Source organism: Pristiophorus japonicus, chromosome 9, assembly GCF_044704955.1.
Source record: "Pristiophorus japonicus isolate sPriJap1 chromosome 9, sPriJap1.hap1, whole genome shotgun sequence".
Taxonomy (NCBI): Eukaryota; Metazoa; Chordata; class Chondrichthyes; family Pristiophoridae; genus Pristiophorus; species Pristiophorus japonicus.
The window spans coordinates 109,765,939-109,782,703 of NC_091985.1; the positions used below are offsets into that span (position 1 = coordinate 109,765,939).

Consider the following 16,765-nt stretch of genomic DNA (forward strand, 5'->3'; position numbering starts at 1 on the left):
GAGGAAGATGTGTTTGGTGGTGGGATCATGCTGGAGGTGAAGCTGGAAATTAGAAGCAAAGTTGATGAAATTTTCCAGTTCGGGGCGAGAGCAGGAAACCAATACAGTTATCAGTATACTGGAAAAAGAGACGAGAAAAGGGACCCGAGTAGGACTGGAAGAAAGAATGTTTCACATATCCACTGAAAAGGCAGGCATAGCTAGGACCCATACAAGTTCCCATAGCAACAGGTCAAAATGAGTGGCGTCAAAGAAGAAGTTATTCAATGTGAGAACAAGTTCTGCTAGGTAGAGGAGGGTGGTGTTGGATGGGGATTTGTTGGGCCTCCTTTCAAGGAAGAAGAGGAGAGCCGTCGTGAGATTTGATAGAGGTGTTCAAAATGATGAGGGGTTTTGATAGAGCAGATAGGGAGAAACTGTTTCCACTGGCAGGAGGGTCAGTAACTAGAGGATACATATTTAATGTAATTGGTAAAAGAACTAGAGGGGAGATAAGCAGGCATTTTTTACACAGCAAGTTGTTATGATCTAGAATGCATGCACTGTCTGAAAGGGTGATAGAAGTAGATTCAGTAATAACTTGCAAAAGATGAAAAGGAAATATTTACAGGGCTATGGGGAAAGAGCAGGGGAGTGGGACTAATTGGATAGCTCTTTCAAAGAGTTGGCACAAGCACATCTTCTCTGCTGTATGATTATGATAGTCCTCAGAATTTCCAAAAGCAGGGATGCCTATGCCATGTGTAAGTTCCCACAAAGATCTCCTTTGCTGCCAGGCAGTCAACAGGAAAGTGAAAAGCTCCCTTTGTAGTTATCAAAGTATCTAAGCCAAGAAAGAAGGTAGGCGAGATGCGTTTATTACCAAGGGTGTGCCAATTAGGTGTCACCTTTGGTTCAGAGGTAACACTCTCACTCTGAGTCAGAGTCAGAAGGTTATGGGTTCAAGTCCCACTCCAGAGACTTGAGCACAAAATCTATGCTGACATTCCAGTGCAGTATTAAGGGAGTGCAGCACTGTCGGAGGTGCCGTCTTTCAGATGAGACATTAAACTGAGGCCCTGTTTGCCTCCTTAGTTGGATATATAAGATCCCATGGCACCGGAGCGTTCTCCCGGTGCCGTGACCAATATTTATCTCTCAACCAACATCACCAACACTGATTATCTGGTTATTTATCTCATTGCTGTTTGTGAAACGTTGCTATGCGCAAATTGGCTGGCGCATTTCCCTACATCACAACAGTGACTATGCTTCATAAGTAATGACTGTTATGTGTTCTAGGATGCCCTGAGGTTGTGAAAGGCGCAATATAAATGCGTTATTTTCTTCTTTTTCACTGCCAAGTCCACGATGAATGAAATGGGTTCCATTCTGGAGTCACTGTAACTTTAAACTGTTTTAAATGCATTTTTCTGTATTGCCAAGAAAGAAGGGATTGATTTGATTGTCATCTGTGATGCAACTCGAAGCCATTTCCCTGAGATCAGGTGGATCTGTACCCACCCACTGTTAACTCTCAGCTTAGGAGTCCTGATTAATTACACCCTGCCAGTAGTTCTGAGATCTAGTGGTTAGTATTTGACCCGAGAGTTCACTTAATGCTACCTGCTTAGAATTCCAGTTAATATGCATGATATGCAACTACATGCGAGTTCAGAAGCGTTTAGCTCTGCAACAAAATTGAATTTAAAAAAAACATTCTCATTGGTCCTGAATCATCATCACATTATTTAAATTATTGTCTGATAAACGCCCTACTAAGGTGCGACCAGACCCTGAGAGGACATTATTCTATTTTTTCAACCTACTGAATGATACCACAGTGCGCTCCTGTTCCTTCTGCTTGTGTTATTCTGAGAAAAGCCGTCCTCTTATGGACAATGAACCACAGCTCCTGCCAGATTTGCAGTAAAATGAAAGCTCCTTTGGGCAACAGATGCATCAGGGAAAAGAGATGTACACGGGAATGAAAATCACCCACTCACTCCCCATCTCGTCTCCCAGGGAACAGCACAAATGTTGCAGGAAATACAAGGGAGCCGTATGGCAAAGACAGATAGAGAGGGGTTAAAAAGAGATGTTGACAAGAAGAGAGATAGTCAAAACACAAGTGGGGGGTAAGTACAAAATAGAAAAGGAAGGAAGGATTGAGTCCAGAGTTTCCGACTCCTGACCTGCTGCTGCCTCTCGCCCATTTGAATCTGGCGCGAGGAGAGTGGGAGGAAATTATTAATAATTTGGCAGCTGAGTTGTGAAGGAGACAATGCCATGGCCCTTGTGTTTACTGTGGATTCTCCTGGAGCAGGTTGTGCCATGACAGTTAAAAGAAATGGCAGCACTCATGGAGCGGAAGGAAAGGAAAGGGGCGCTGTCGGTCTGGAAGTAGTAAAGATCATCGACGGAAACATTGGAGGTAAGTGAAAGAAAAAAAGCACAAAGAGGGGAGTTGAGCACTTGGTATACACAATAAAACTAGAATGCAGAACAAAGGGGAAGAGGGCCAGTAACTTGTCAAAACAAAGCAAATTAGATTCATGTGGGGGGCGGGGGGCGCTGGGGGGGAAAGTAAAAGAAATGGAGAATTTTGAGACCAGAATCTAGAGACCAGACATAACTTGAAGTTAGAATTATGAAGCCTATTATTTTGCGAATACTAGATTACCACAACACGCAGTTCACCATACAATTGTAAAATACTGCGGATGTTGGAATCTGTAATAAAACAGAAAATGCTGGAAATACTCAGCAGGTCAAGCAGCATCTGTGGAGAGAGAAACAGAGTTAACATTTCTGGTCGATGACCCTTCGTCAGAACTGTAAAATGTTAGAGATGTAACAGGTTTTTAAGCAAGTGTTGGAACAGGGAGAGGGGAGGAAAGAACAAAAGGGAAGGTCTTTGATAGGATGGAAGGCAGAAGAGATTAAATGGCAAAAGACGATGGTAATTCATCATTGTGCGTTAGATTCTCCAGTCAGTGACTAAATATTTAGACCAATTGTATCCACTCCACACTGCTGAAAAATGCACCAAATGTAGTCAAAAAACAAAACTTCCAGCTTCATTACTCCAGGTTCCCCATAGATTATAAAATAAATCTAGTGAAGTGAGAGGCAGTGAAAATTTTGACTGTGGCGTAGCCAAAAATGTTTCGCATAAATGTTGGTATACCATCTAATGCTCTTAATTCAAACGTGCTTATTTCAAATTATCTGATATTTCAATTATTTTAGCACTAAATTTGAACTTTGCTGTGTTATACATGTTGATGAGTTCAAATTATTAGATAAACCATTTTTAAGCATAAAATATTATGTTTAGATATCAGGAGTAGATTATAGCTAGTTGGCAAAACCAAATCTCTGATGTATATTTAAAGATTGCCAAGAGCTTCATATTATAACTTCTAGTGCTTGCAGCTGCTTTTGATTGACTGCTGTAGTATTGAGCTGCACGAATACATATCCTTAATAGAAAATTTGTTCCTTGGCGCATTGAGTGTATGTACATGGCTAAGAACTGGTTTGAGACTGCCCATACTCAATTTACGTAAGCCACATGAGTGGCTTTTAGATTAGCCTAGCTTTAGTTTGGGGACCAGCAACTGTAAGCTGGTTCCTGATGTTTATCACATTGGCAGATTTCGAGACTTATGGCCCAAATTCCGATTAGATGCTGGGGCTAGAGTTGGAAGGATCACCCAAAGGGGACCAGGCTTTGGGCAAAACCCAGTTCCACTGAGGTTCTGCCCTGTTCCATGTCTTGCTTTGAATTACACCCAGGGAAGGAGGCAGGCTAATTTTCCATCCCCGGCCCCCCCCTCACCCCCCCTACCCAACATCATCAAGTTGATGTGTCTGGGGGAGCTTCTGGGTTATTCATAAGGCATGTTACAAGTTTAGGGTCTTGCGTTAAATATTCTATCAGATAGAGCAGTGCAGGTTACTCCAGTGAGCAGTCTGAGCATTTTACATTTAGGGGTGTGCCTTTACTGTCCAATATCTAATTATATAATAGTGTAACCCAGGGGCATAACAATAAGATCCTCTTGCGATCTGAACCGGATGTTCACGTTTTTCCCATGTATCCCTCCAATTGTTTTGAAGGCAGACTGAAAAAATACTTGCCGAGACGAGGCCAGATACTAATTAAATCACTTTATTTCACAATAAGTGAGAACATACAGAGGAACAGTTATGATCAGACATATTTAAGCTGATCAATCCAATTTGTGTACAATATTACAAAAATGACATGCAACAATACCCCACATCAGTGGGTCATCTAGCTTGACTTAAAACAAAATAATTCCAAATTATGCTCCTGCATTCTCATTCTGAGCCTAGCGAAGGCATGTCCTGACAGGTTTCTGTTAAAAAGCTCAAATGACTGCTTGTGTCCCTATCTCATTTTTTATTTCCCTGTCATCATCATCATAGGCAGTCCCTCGTATCGCGGATGACTTGCTTTCACGCCAAAAAGGGATGAGTTCACAGGTGTTTCAATGAGTGACCTGATATTCCAGGTCCCGAACTGCATGTTGAAGGGTGGAAGATGTCTCTGCGTGGATTTTTTTAACGTGTGGTGACCGTTGCACACCAGCCACCACGCAGGCTTGATAGAGCTAGGTCTTGGTCCAGTGGCAAGGATTAACCAAGACCAGCTCTGCTGCACAGACCTAGTGCGCACACATATCGCAGTGTGGGCTGGCCCGTGCTGCCCTGGGCCCTCTCCTCTTCTGGGCCCCGAACTCACGGCTCGCCTGGGCCCTTTATTTCCCTGTATTACCCTGCATTTACAACCCGAGATGAGGGCCTATCCCAAACAACCTCTGACAAGCATTTGGTATCGGGACCTTCCAACAGAATGGGTGTGAACCATTTATTGATTGCGGAGACAGGCTAACAAATCACTTAATGTTTACAATCTTTGAGGAAACAACATAAAATCCTAGCTCATAGCATTTTAACTATCTTCTATTGCAGTGCAGTATCTTTTTTTTAAAACTTGTATGAATTGCAAACACACAACTCTTAAACGCAACACACATTTTTGCCAACTTTTTGTGGAATAATGGTCAAAAAATCAGAAAATGTGAGGTCTCAGTGGAACTCTTGCCAGCTAAGAGCTGGCAGAAGTTTTTTGAAGCCTTTGGTAAGGCCACAGAAGGTGACTAAGGTAATCAATCCCCGAAGAGATTGATTACCCTTATCCACTGAGTTTATAGCTCTCTTAGGAGCTGAGGATTGTAGAAGTAGCCAAAGTTCATCAGCATGGGAAGGGCCTCAGGGGACGTCTAGTGGAGCAGCTGTGAGCCATTCTATCTTACAATGGATCGAAGCAGGTGCAGGTGGCAATGCAAATGACCCCCATCCCTGGGATTTGGATGGGGTCTGAGTCCATCAATTTGCACATCTGTAAGGTCTGCTCCATTGTGCCCTTAGTCTTTAGTGGTTCTAGTAGTTGCCACTGGGATAAACCATCTGGATTTAGCAGTGCAAATGCTGGAATTCAAACTAAAACTGTGCCAATATAAAAGCAACATTATAATTAAAAGAGGGAGAAACATTGATTCTCATCCATTGTATTTGGGCTTGGTTTGAATTTGACTCTGAGAGGACAGTATGCTAACTCACTGAGCCACCCTGTGCCTGGAACCATTGTTTTAAAAATCGTGTGCTAAAAGTAGATAACATGCTGCTGGGGTCTGAATGATGCTTATGATCTTGATTTATAACCATCAGAACTCCTTAAATGTGGAACAAACTAAACGTCTGTTGTCTGTGTAAAAACAATCCAAAGCCTGCAGTCATGCAATTATTAAAGTGGTGTTCATACCCCCGTAACTTTAAATATTACCCAGTCGTCCTGTTTATGATGAGTAACAAAAAAGTGAGCCTTCTCTTCAATTCCTGATAGATTCTTCAAAGCTGATTTTCCTGTGAGAAGCTCTTTACTATAGAAACTTTTACCAGTACCTTAGGAGGAAATTGAATGTTCCCTGGGTCCAGCTGAACTCTATTGGTCAGGCATCTGTTCAGTTGATTCAGTTTACACTTAACCATCTGTTGCCCATCAGTATTTATGCCAACAAATTACAGACCAATTAAAATAACATGAAAACATGATTACACGCTGCTTTCTGGGGTGCTTGCATTTTACTCATGCCACTTGTTGGTATCTAATTTTGAGACTTGTTACAATCCACTTACTATAATGTAAATACTGTAAACTATTTTCAGTTTTAATAGTATGGTATATTTTCAAATTACAGCAGTCCTGGGCACTGCCTGACAACAATTATATACATTCCAACAATATCTGTGTCTTCCATTGAACAATTATAATCAACTTCAGGCAAGCATAAGAATCCTTGCTGCCAAAAATCTTTTTTTTAATCCATTACTTATTGAAAAAAACACACCCGCTTTCCACAGTGTAACCTGTACACATTGTACTCAATTGAGTTCTGATGCTGGATAACTTAAACTACGATCAAGAAAAGATCTGCAATCTGAAATCAAAAAGCTTCTTATAATTACTCCTCGCCCAAAATCAGTAAGTTATGCTGAGGTGTCATTTAGCTCCACTGCAGGACTTGAGTGTATAATCTAGGCTGACACTTTAGTGCAGTGCTGAGGGAGTACTGCATTGTCGGAGGTGCATTTTTTGGATGAAGGGTTAAACTGAGGCCCCGTCTGCCTGTTCAGTTGGGCATAAACGATTGCTTCATGACTACCCCTGCCTCTTCCATCGCCCTCCCCCCATCCCCCACCTTACCCATCCCCCACCTTACCCAACAGAACTAAAACAGATCTTTATTCGCTATTTGTGGAACTTTACTGTGTGCAAATTGGTTTCCACATTTGCCAACATAACAGCGATTGCACTTGAAAAGTAATCAATTGGATATGAAGTGCTTTGGGACATCCCAAGGGCATAAAATGCACCATATAAATGCAAGTTATTTTCTTTCTTTCAAGTAGTGATTCTTCATATATGAGCCTGGTCAGTGAGTATTGGGGGTGGTGAGGGTCACTACAAAGATCAATTCTGTCTTTAAATAGAGGTTACTGGATTATAGTCAGGGATGGGAACATTATCTGATCTGCCCCCTCATGTCTAAATTTTTTAATCTTGAGGACAGAGTTCAATTTTAGTGCCTAACTGAGATCAGTTGACTCCAGATCCATGCCAGAATATTCTGGGTTTGTGTGTCCACATCATGCATTGCATATATCCACAAAAATAGTCGATGATCTTGTTATATAGATTGAACCTCAAAACCGGCACTCTATTATCCGGCAACCTCCCTGGTCCGGCATCATTCCCGGCCCAGGGGTGGTGGGAGAGCATACGCAGAATGCGGCCGGATCATTGACAGCAGTGTTGTCAACATTACCCTTCGTCAATGTTTAATACAGCAGCTGCTTTCCATTCTTTAAATCGTTCCTTCTCTCTCCGTCCCCTCCCCACCACCCCCCAACGGTCGCTGGGCCTGAAATGCTGTGCAGTAGTCTTCTGCACAGCGCATGCGCAAATCCAGCTTCGGTGTCGGGAGGCCATCTTGTGAGGCAAAGTTCAATAAAGCAGTGCGGAGAAGTAGCGTGGCGGGAGTTTTGGAGCCGGAGCGAGGTAGTCAGGGGCACGAGTGCTGTCATCAGGACCGGGTAAGTCGAGGGTCAGCGTGACCTCCCGTTGTCCGGCAAATTCTCTTGTCTGGCACAGGCCAGGTCCCGAGGGTGCCAGATAAGAGAAGTTCAACCTGTGTTTATTTTCCCTGTTTTCTTCCCTCCTCGGTGAAGATGCTGATTCATCCATAGGTGCCACCAGTAACCCTATCTTGTGTGCACCTGAACATGGTGTGACAGTAGGCTAGTTGTTCATGGAGAGCATCACAGCCAAGGCTAATCCTTCCTCCACTAATGCCCACATACTTGTGCTGTTCTGCAGTGATCACTGGATAGCCATCAGGACTTGGAGGCCGAGCTGAATTTTTTGCCTGCTGAGGGCAAATCTTGTTTCCCAATTCTTGTCCCAGCTGAGGTCACATAGCCATCATAGGTCAAAGAATGAAAAAAGGCCTTCTGGTTTGTATAGCTTAGCTCTACACCGGGCGGTGTCCTTGTTCACTAAACCATCGGGGAATCATATTTTTACTTCTATAACCAAAATGCAATCAAAGTCTTAAATTGGCACTTATGTAAAGTAACAACAAATAAATCTCTGAATGAACCCACTACCAAAATATATAAAGACAGTTATATAGATGAATATTAATTATTAAATGTTGCCACTTAAAAGATAATTCACCTGTTTTGCTTTGTGTAAGCTGCCATCAACTGAGTTTAAATACAAGTTGTCGCTAAATATTTGATTTGGTTGGATATAACCTGTAAGGATGCGTGGAATCATGTATGATTCCACACATCCTTTTAGTTCAGAATGTTAAAACATTGCACAATTTGAAAAGGCATACTGTGGGAAAATTGTCAGGGAGAGAGATGCCATGGTTATCAATTGTACTAAGCATCTAGGAACTCAGCAGATAACCCTGACTCACCCCCGTGAAATGCTTTCTGTTTTAATCTTTGTGGCAATTCAGCCGTTTAGAGGCTTGCCGTAATATATTTTGCTCTGCTGGTAATCTAACATGAGTACACATAGATCCATTTTTATTGTAATGGTGAAGCTACATTCTGTAAATAATGTTGTTGCCGCAATATATATAACTTCAACTTTTCTTCAAAAGCAAGTGTGCAGAAAAAAAGCTATTACCTGAGTGAACTGGAGGTTTATTTACAACAGTACAATTATTGAAGGTTTAAAAGACTTGAAATTATGCCCCATGATTACCAATTGCAGTAATTAAATAACCTTGACGTTCTTGCAGACATTCTATAGTGCATTTCCTAGAGCTTCCTTCAGTTATTTTGGCAGAAAGCACTTCACCTCACTGTCTGAAAACTGAGAATGGAATGGCCCTTTCTGTTTTTTATGACAGCGAACAGAAATAAGCCTTAACTGTTTTAAGGTTGAGTGCGGTCTGGCGCAGGGGTGGGCAATTATTTGGGCTGGAGGGCCACTTAACAAGTTTTGGTGAGCTGTTGGCCGCATATTATTGTATCCCCTAAGGTGCGCAGTCGCACACCAATCGCGAGGTCCCACACAGGCCACTCGCCAGTTCCTGCCGCTGGAGGAGATACGGCACATAAAATTTAAAGGGACCGCGCACAAAAAAAAAATGAGAGGGAACTGTGCATAAACATAAGCATAAATTCAGAGATTAGTCAGATACTGTCTTAAATACACAAAATATAGTGTAAAGTAATAAAATCTTCCATTATTAAATGAATGAAATGTTGTACTGAAAGTCTACGTGTCTCGAGTCTGCGGGGCCTCTGACGCAAGAGGTGTTCTCTCTTTAGTGTGCTGTTTGCAAGGCCTGAACTACAATCGCATTACCTGGTGTCCTTGTGCTCCCGGATCCACCCCCATGTCTAAGTTGCCGATGAGAATACCCCTGCCGTTGTACTCTGGGTACTGGGAGAGGCAGTGCCGGTCTCTTTCTTAGGTAAAAGAGTCATTAAGATGAGCAGCCCTGACTTGACTCTAAAATGGATAAGGAAAATTCGAGTACGCAATGCATTCTGGGTGCAGACGTCGCCAATGAGGTTGAGAATCGTGGAACGGATCCTTTTCAGATCGGGCCGGGTAGAATCCCTTTTGAGAATTATTAATTTGAATTAAGTATTGCTATGTTTTTTCCTTGGCTGCAGTTGGGGTCCATCTCTGACCCATAAGAAGTGAAATTGGATAGACAGACGAATGTGCAGATTGAGCGCCGGCTCGGGTTCTATTTCTGTCCCGTCCAACGGACCGGATAGAATGACTTGCCCACCACTGGTCTAGCGGGAGACCCAAAAACACAACAAATACTAAATTCTTTCGACCATTAGAAAATTAATTTTCATGTTTTTTTATCCTTCATGTGAAAGTACAATTGTGTTCCATTTTGATATGAAATGGTCTACGGAAGCCTATGAAAAGTTGGACCATACCTCCCAGCCCCCTCCATCCATTCACACTACCAGAAAGCCTGCGATCAACCAGCAGTTGGGTGGCCTTAGCACCCACTGCCCATTTAAAGATCCAATGTGTTACATGCAGCCCAAACCTCACCCATACCCAATGACCAGAGAGCCCCCAACCCTCTCTGGATGCTCAACCTAAGCTTCCTATTCGACAAAGGAGTTAGAATCATAGAAGAATTGTGGAAACTTGCACAGCACAGAAGGAGGCTATTCAACCCATCGTGTCTGGGCTGGTTCTTTGAAAGAGCAGTCGTGCTTAGTCCCGCATCCCCGCTTTTTGTCTGTAATCCTGCAAGTTCCTCATCCTTGAGTATCTGCCCAACTTCCTTTTAAAATATTTTGGAATCCGCTTCCAACACCTTTTGAGGTGGAACGTTCCAGATTCCGACAACTCTCTGAAAAAAATTCTCATCTCCCCTCTAGATCTTTTGGCAATGATTTTGAATCTATGACCCACATGCCAAAGGGAATATTTTTTCCCTATTTACAGTATCAAAGCCTCATCATTTTGAAAACCTTTATTAGATCACCTCTTAACCACCGAGTGGCTGCAGGGAATTCTGGGGGGCCAGAGGGTGAACAGCCAGAGGTCGTGGTCCATATTGGTACCAATGACATAAGTAGAAAGAGGGATGAGGTCTGCAGGCAGATTTTAGGGAGCTAGGAGAGAGATTAAAAAGCAGGACCTCAAAGGTAGTAATCTCCAGATTACTCCTGGTGCCATGTGCTAGTGAGTACAGAAATAGGAGGATAGAGCAGATCAGTGCATGGCTGGAGAGATGGTGCAGGGGGGGAGGGCTTTAGATTCCTGAGGCATTGGGACCGTTTATGGGGGATGTGGGACCTGTACAAGTCGGACCGGTTGCACCTCAACAGAGCCGGGACCAATATCCTCGTGAGGGTAGGTTTGCTGGTGCTGTTGGAGAGGGTTTAAAGTAGCTTGGCAGGGGGATGGGAACCTGAGAATAGGTTCAAAAGGGAGAGAAACAGAGCTGAAATTGGAAAGTAGAAAATGCATTTGGAAGACAGAGGAAACAAGAACTAGAAAATAGACAGCAAAGGAGTTTGGCAGTGCTAAATGGTATATACTTCAATGCAAGTATAGAGAATAAGGCAGATGGACACTTGGGAGAATTATATTATGGCTATTACTGAGACATGGCTGAAAGAAGGGCGCAGGTATGGCAGCTCAACATTCCAGTTTATAGGATTTTCAGACTTGGATAGAGAGGGGGGTAAAAAGAAGGGGGCATCACAATATTGATTAAAGAAACAATACCGTTGTGAGGAGGGATGATATGTTGGATCATCAAATGAGGCCGTATAGGTTGAATTGAAGAACAAAAAAGGGGTGACCACACTGCTGGGATTGTACTATAGACTCCCAAACAGTCAGAGCGAGATAGAAGAGCAATTATGTCGGCACATTTCTGAGAAGTGCATAAACTATAGGGCGGTAATAGTAGTGGATTTCAAGTACTCTAATATTAACTGGGATAGAATTAGTGTGAAAGGTATCGCGGGTGCGGAATTCCTAAAATGCATTCAGGAGAACTTAGTTAGCCAGTATGTAACAAGCTCAGCAAGGGAGGTGACGGTTCAAGACTTAGTTTTAGGGAATGAAGCTAGGCAGGTGGAAAGGGTATCAGTGGGAGAGCATTTTGGTGCTAGTAATCATAATTCAGTTAGATTTAGGATAGTTAGGAAAAAGGACAAAGATAGACCAGGAATAATAGTTCTCCATTGGGGAAAAGCCAATTTTGCTAAGCTGAGATGGGATTTAGCCAAAGTTGACTGGAAACAGTTACTTAAAGGTATATCCGAGGCAGAGCAGTGGGAGGGATTCAAGGAGGAGATTCTGAGGGTTCAGAGCAAGTATGTTCCCTTAAGAAAAAAAGGGTGGGACTAACAAATCCAGAGCCCCCTGGATGTCAAGGGACATACACGGTAAGATAAAAAAAAAAGGGAGGCTTATGACAGATACCGAGGACTCAATACTGCAGAAACTCCAGAGGAGTATAGAAAGTGCAGGAGTGCAATTAAAAAGGAAATTAGGAAAGCAGAGAGAGCATGAAAAAATTTGGCAAGTAAAATCAAGGAAAACCCAAAGATGTTTTATAAATACAATAAGAGCCAGCGGATAACTAAAGAGAGAGTAAGACCTAATAGAGACCATAAAGGTATTGTGTGTGTGGAGGCGGAAGACATGGGCATGGTTCTTAATGAATACGTTGCATCTGTTTTCATAAAAGGGAGGGGCGATGCAGGCATTGCAATCAGGGAGGAGCAGTATGAAATAGTAGATGAAATAAACATAGTGAGACAGGAAGTATTAATGGGCTTAGCAGCTTTGAAAGTGGATAAATCCCCAGGCCCAGATGAAATGTATCCCAGGCTGTTAAGAGAAGAAAAAGAGGAAATAGTAGAGGCTCTGACCATCATTTTTCAAACCTCTCTGGCTACAGGTGTGTTGCTGGATGAGTGCAACTGTTGTACCTTTGTTTAAAAAGGGAGAAAGGGATAGACTGAGTAATTACAGGCCAGTCAGCCTAACCTTGTGGTGGGAAAATTATTGGAAAACATTTTGAGGGACAGGATAAATTTTCATTTAGAAAGGCATGGATTAATCAGCATGGATTTGTTAAGGGCAGGTCATGTCTGACTAACGATTTAATTTTTTGAGGAGGTAACAAGGAGGGTCGATGAGGGTAGTGCGTTCGATGTAGTGTATATGGATTTTCGCAAGGCTTTTGATAAGGTCCCACATGGCAGACTGGTCACAAAAGTAAAAGCCCATGGGATCCAGGGCAAAGTAGCAAGTTGGATCCAAAATTGGCTCAGAGGCAGGAAGCAAAGGGTAATGGTTGATGCGTGTTTTTGTGACTGGAAGGCTGTTTCCAGTGAGGTTCTGCAGGGCTCAGTACTAGGTCCCTAGCTTTTGTGCTTTATATAAATGATTTAGACTTGAATGTAAGGGGTAAGATTAAGAAGTTTGAAGATTATACTAAAATTGGCTCTGTGGTTGATACTGAAGAAGAAAGCTGTATACTGCAGGAAGATATCAATGAACTGGTCAGATGGACAGAACAGTGGTAAATAGAATTCAACCCAGAGAAGTGTGAGGCAAAGCATTTGGGGAGGGCTAACAAGGCAATGGAATACACATTAAATGATAGGACACTGAGAAGTGTAGAGGAACAAAGGGACATTGGAGTGCATGTCCACAGATCCCTGAAGATAGCAGGCCATGTAGGTAAGGTAGTTAAGAAGGCAGATGGAATACTTGTCTTTATTAGCCGAGGCATAGAATACAAGAGCAGGGAGGTTATGCTTGAACTGTATAAAACACGAGTTAGGCCACAGCTAGAGTACTGCGTGCAGATCTGGTCACCACATTACAGGAAAGATGTGATTGCACTAAAGAGGGTACAGAGAAGATTTATGAGGATGTTGCCTGGACTGGAAAATTTTAGCTATGAGGAAAGATTGTATAGACTGGGTTTGTTTTCTTTGGAACAGAGGAGGCTGAGGGGAGACCTTATTGAGGTGTATAAAATTATAAGGGGCCTAGATAGAGTGGATAGGAACGACCTTATTTCCCTTGGCAGAGGGGTCAACAACCAGGGGCATAGATTTAAAGTAATTGGTAAAGAGATTTAGAGGAGATTTGAGAGGAATTTGATTCATCCAGAGGGTCGTGGGGGTCTCGAACTCACTGCCTGAAAGGTTGGTAAAGGCAGAAACCCTCACTACATTTTCAAATGTGCACTTGAAGTGCCGTAACCTACAGGGCTACGGACCAAGAGCTGGAAAGTGGGATTAGGCTGGATAGCTCTTTGTCAGCCGGAGCGGACACAATTTTCTGAAATGACCTCCTTCCGTGCTATAAATTTCTATGATTCTATAATTAACCTTCTCTGTTCCAAAGAGAACTAAAATTTTTCCAACCTCTCATAACTGAAGTCCCTCATCCCTGGTAACATCCTGGCAAACCTCCTCTATACCCTATTTGATGCCTCTGCATCTTTCCTGAAGTGTGGTGCCCATAATTGTCCATAGTACTCCAGCTGAGGCAAGAATAACAATTCAGGAAAATATATATACATTGCCTAATGCAATAAAATTGCTTGTTTTAAGTGTTAGGCATTGGACGCTCGGTGACTCTATCCATTGAGCAGCTGAGCTATGCAGTCCAGTTAACTCCTGCATTTTGTCCCTCGTGTGTGTTGATGTAGCTGAAATCAGCCACAGTTGGCCTCAACACCCTTGGTGAGTGAAAATAAAATGTACCCCTGATGGGGATGTGCACATGTGTGGATGTTGAGTAAGGACAGGCTTTGATTGTGATGTTGTATACAGGTACATTACATGACTAGCTTGCTGACACTAGGATCACCCACAAATAATCAATATTTGGATGTGATACCAGAGAGTGACTACATCCCAGTGGAGAAATTGGTGAAAAGCAAAGACAAAGTAACGTGTGAGGTTTCTCTGATAATTTAGTGGATAAATGCAGCATGTGATATAGCACTCAGCCGTGCAGTCCAGAGGGTCCTGATCAATCTGTACTTGCCAGAGTGACATTCGGGTGCCATAGTTATTCTCACTGCCTCTAGGTTAAAGAAGGGTGAAAAAGTCAGCCAGTGTTTCTGCTAGATTTTATCCAGTGTGCCTCTCTCTTCCCCCCCCCCCCCCCCACCTTCCTTTCCTGGACAGTTTTGTGTGTGGAGGATGAGGTCAGTTTTGGATTTAACTATGATGCCTTTGTTCTTTGATTACTGAACTGCCTGCTGAGCTTTGTCTAGTTTCCTGAATGGCTAATTGGGGGTTTTTCATGTCTATAAAACCTGTACTCCAACAACAATCACTACATTTGGGAAAGGAAGGGAGCAGTTGTGAGGGGAAGTAATGGAGGTGGGGGGGGGGAGAATAATAATGATGACAATCTAGAGAAACCTGGAATTGTTTTTTTACAGCCCATATATTAGCCCTTAATTATTTGCACCACCATCTTTAATTACATCTATCTAGACACCAAGATCCTTTAGCTCCATTTAAAATTACATTTGTGGGTAATTTTTAGTTTTCTTACTTCTAAAACTGACCATATCCTGTCCTTATCTGCATTAAGCTGCACCTGCCACATATGTGCATAACCTACTCATCTATATCCTGTAGTTTTTCACAATCTACCACAACCCTCAATTTGGTGCCATCAGCAAATTTCAATAAGTCCAGATCATTTAATAAAGTAAATAAAATAAATACGGACCATGTGGAATACATCATTCAGCCTTCCAATCATATGCCCACACTCTCCATAATTTCATGTGCTATTATCTTTGTTATAAGTCTCTTATATGGTGCCTTATCGAAAGTTTTTTTCTTAAATCTATATAAACCATTCAACTGCATTTCATTTACCCATCCTCTCTTTTCTACAAAGAATTCTATAAGGTTGGTCAGCATGATCTGCCTTTTAAAAATAGAAGTTGACTAGCTCTGAGTAATTCATGTTTCTCAATGTGTTAAATAAGATGAATGTCCAGTTAATCTGTTTTTTGCTGGTCCTAGTTGAAAGAGGAATATTAGCCAGGGCATGAGGAAAACTTCCTATCTCCTTCAAAATAGGATATTTTACGTTCAGCAGAACAGGGAAACAGCCTCAGTTTAGCATTGGTGTCCAATTTGACCCCGAGTTTCCCACCCCATATTCTTTCCATCACAAAGATTATCTACTTCCACCTCCACCCCTACCTCAGCCCATTTGCTGCTAAAACCCCCAATTAAGCCTTTGTCACCTCTAGCTATTCTATTGCTATCCTGGCTGGTTTCTGATCCCCTACTTTCCATAAACTGCAGCTCAACCAAAACTGACCATATCCTGTCCTTCCTTATCTGCATTGGCGCCCTGTCCCCCAATGCCTCAGATTTAAAATTCTTATCATGTTTAAATTCCTTCATTGCCTTGCCTTAGCCTATCTCAATAACCAACCCTACACCCTCACACAAGAAATCTGCACTCCTCTGATTCTGGCCTGTTGTGCCTCTCTATCTGGCTGGCTGCGGGTGGAAATCAAATTTGATAAATGCAAATCAGGCCCTGCAGTAAAATTCGGCCGTGCCTGCGGGAAATCCGTTCGCCCGGGTTTCCCGACCGTTTCCTAACCCACCAACTCCCAACCTGCCTCCCGATTAAAATTCCAGCGAATATCTCTGACAATGAAAGACTCCTTCAGTACTGCAATGATGTGTTGCCTTAGATCATTTGTTTAGATTATTTTACATTTCTGGGCAAGAGTGTACCAACTGAGCCAAGCAGTGATGTTTTTTCAAGTTGTTTCTTTGTAACTCATGTTCAGTTTTCAGAGATATACATAGTGCATTGCTCATTTTCTACTTGTCTGTGGATAGCATTGAACTGACGATATTGGGGCGTAGCTCTTTTAATGTGACTGTGTGTGTTGGGGAAGATCTCCTAAAATATTATACTGGCAGTTACTAAAAGAGGGTTGACAAAACTCAAGATATTGCATGTGAATCTGTGTGCATTTTGTAGCCAAGGCAATCTTATACTAAAAGGTTTAAGGGAAATAAGCATTTAACGGAAATGGTCTCTGCAGTATAACCCAGAAATAACACAATAAATCTGAAGTATTCCACAGGGCAC

General features: G+C 42.4%; 1 protein-coding gene across 7 annotated transcripts in view; it reads left to right on the top strand.

The window, feature by feature from the left end:
* The window catches only part of arid1b (AT-rich interactive domain 1B), a 646,010-nt gene that overhangs the window by 486,274 nt on the left and 142,971 nt on the right, over window positions 1–16,765 (top strand). For 5 of the 7 annotated variants that reach the window (XM_070889678.1, XM_070889679.1, XM_070889680.1 and 2 more), the window contains exon 8: window positions 2,306–2,413. The exons of the other annotated variants lie outside the window; for them this stretch is intronic. In XM_070889678.1, coding sequence (XP_070745779.1) covers window positions 2,306–2,413 — 108 coding nt within the window. The remainder of the gene's footprint in view (window positions 1–2,305; window positions 2,414–16,765) is intronic. 7 annotated transcript variants of the gene reach the window in all.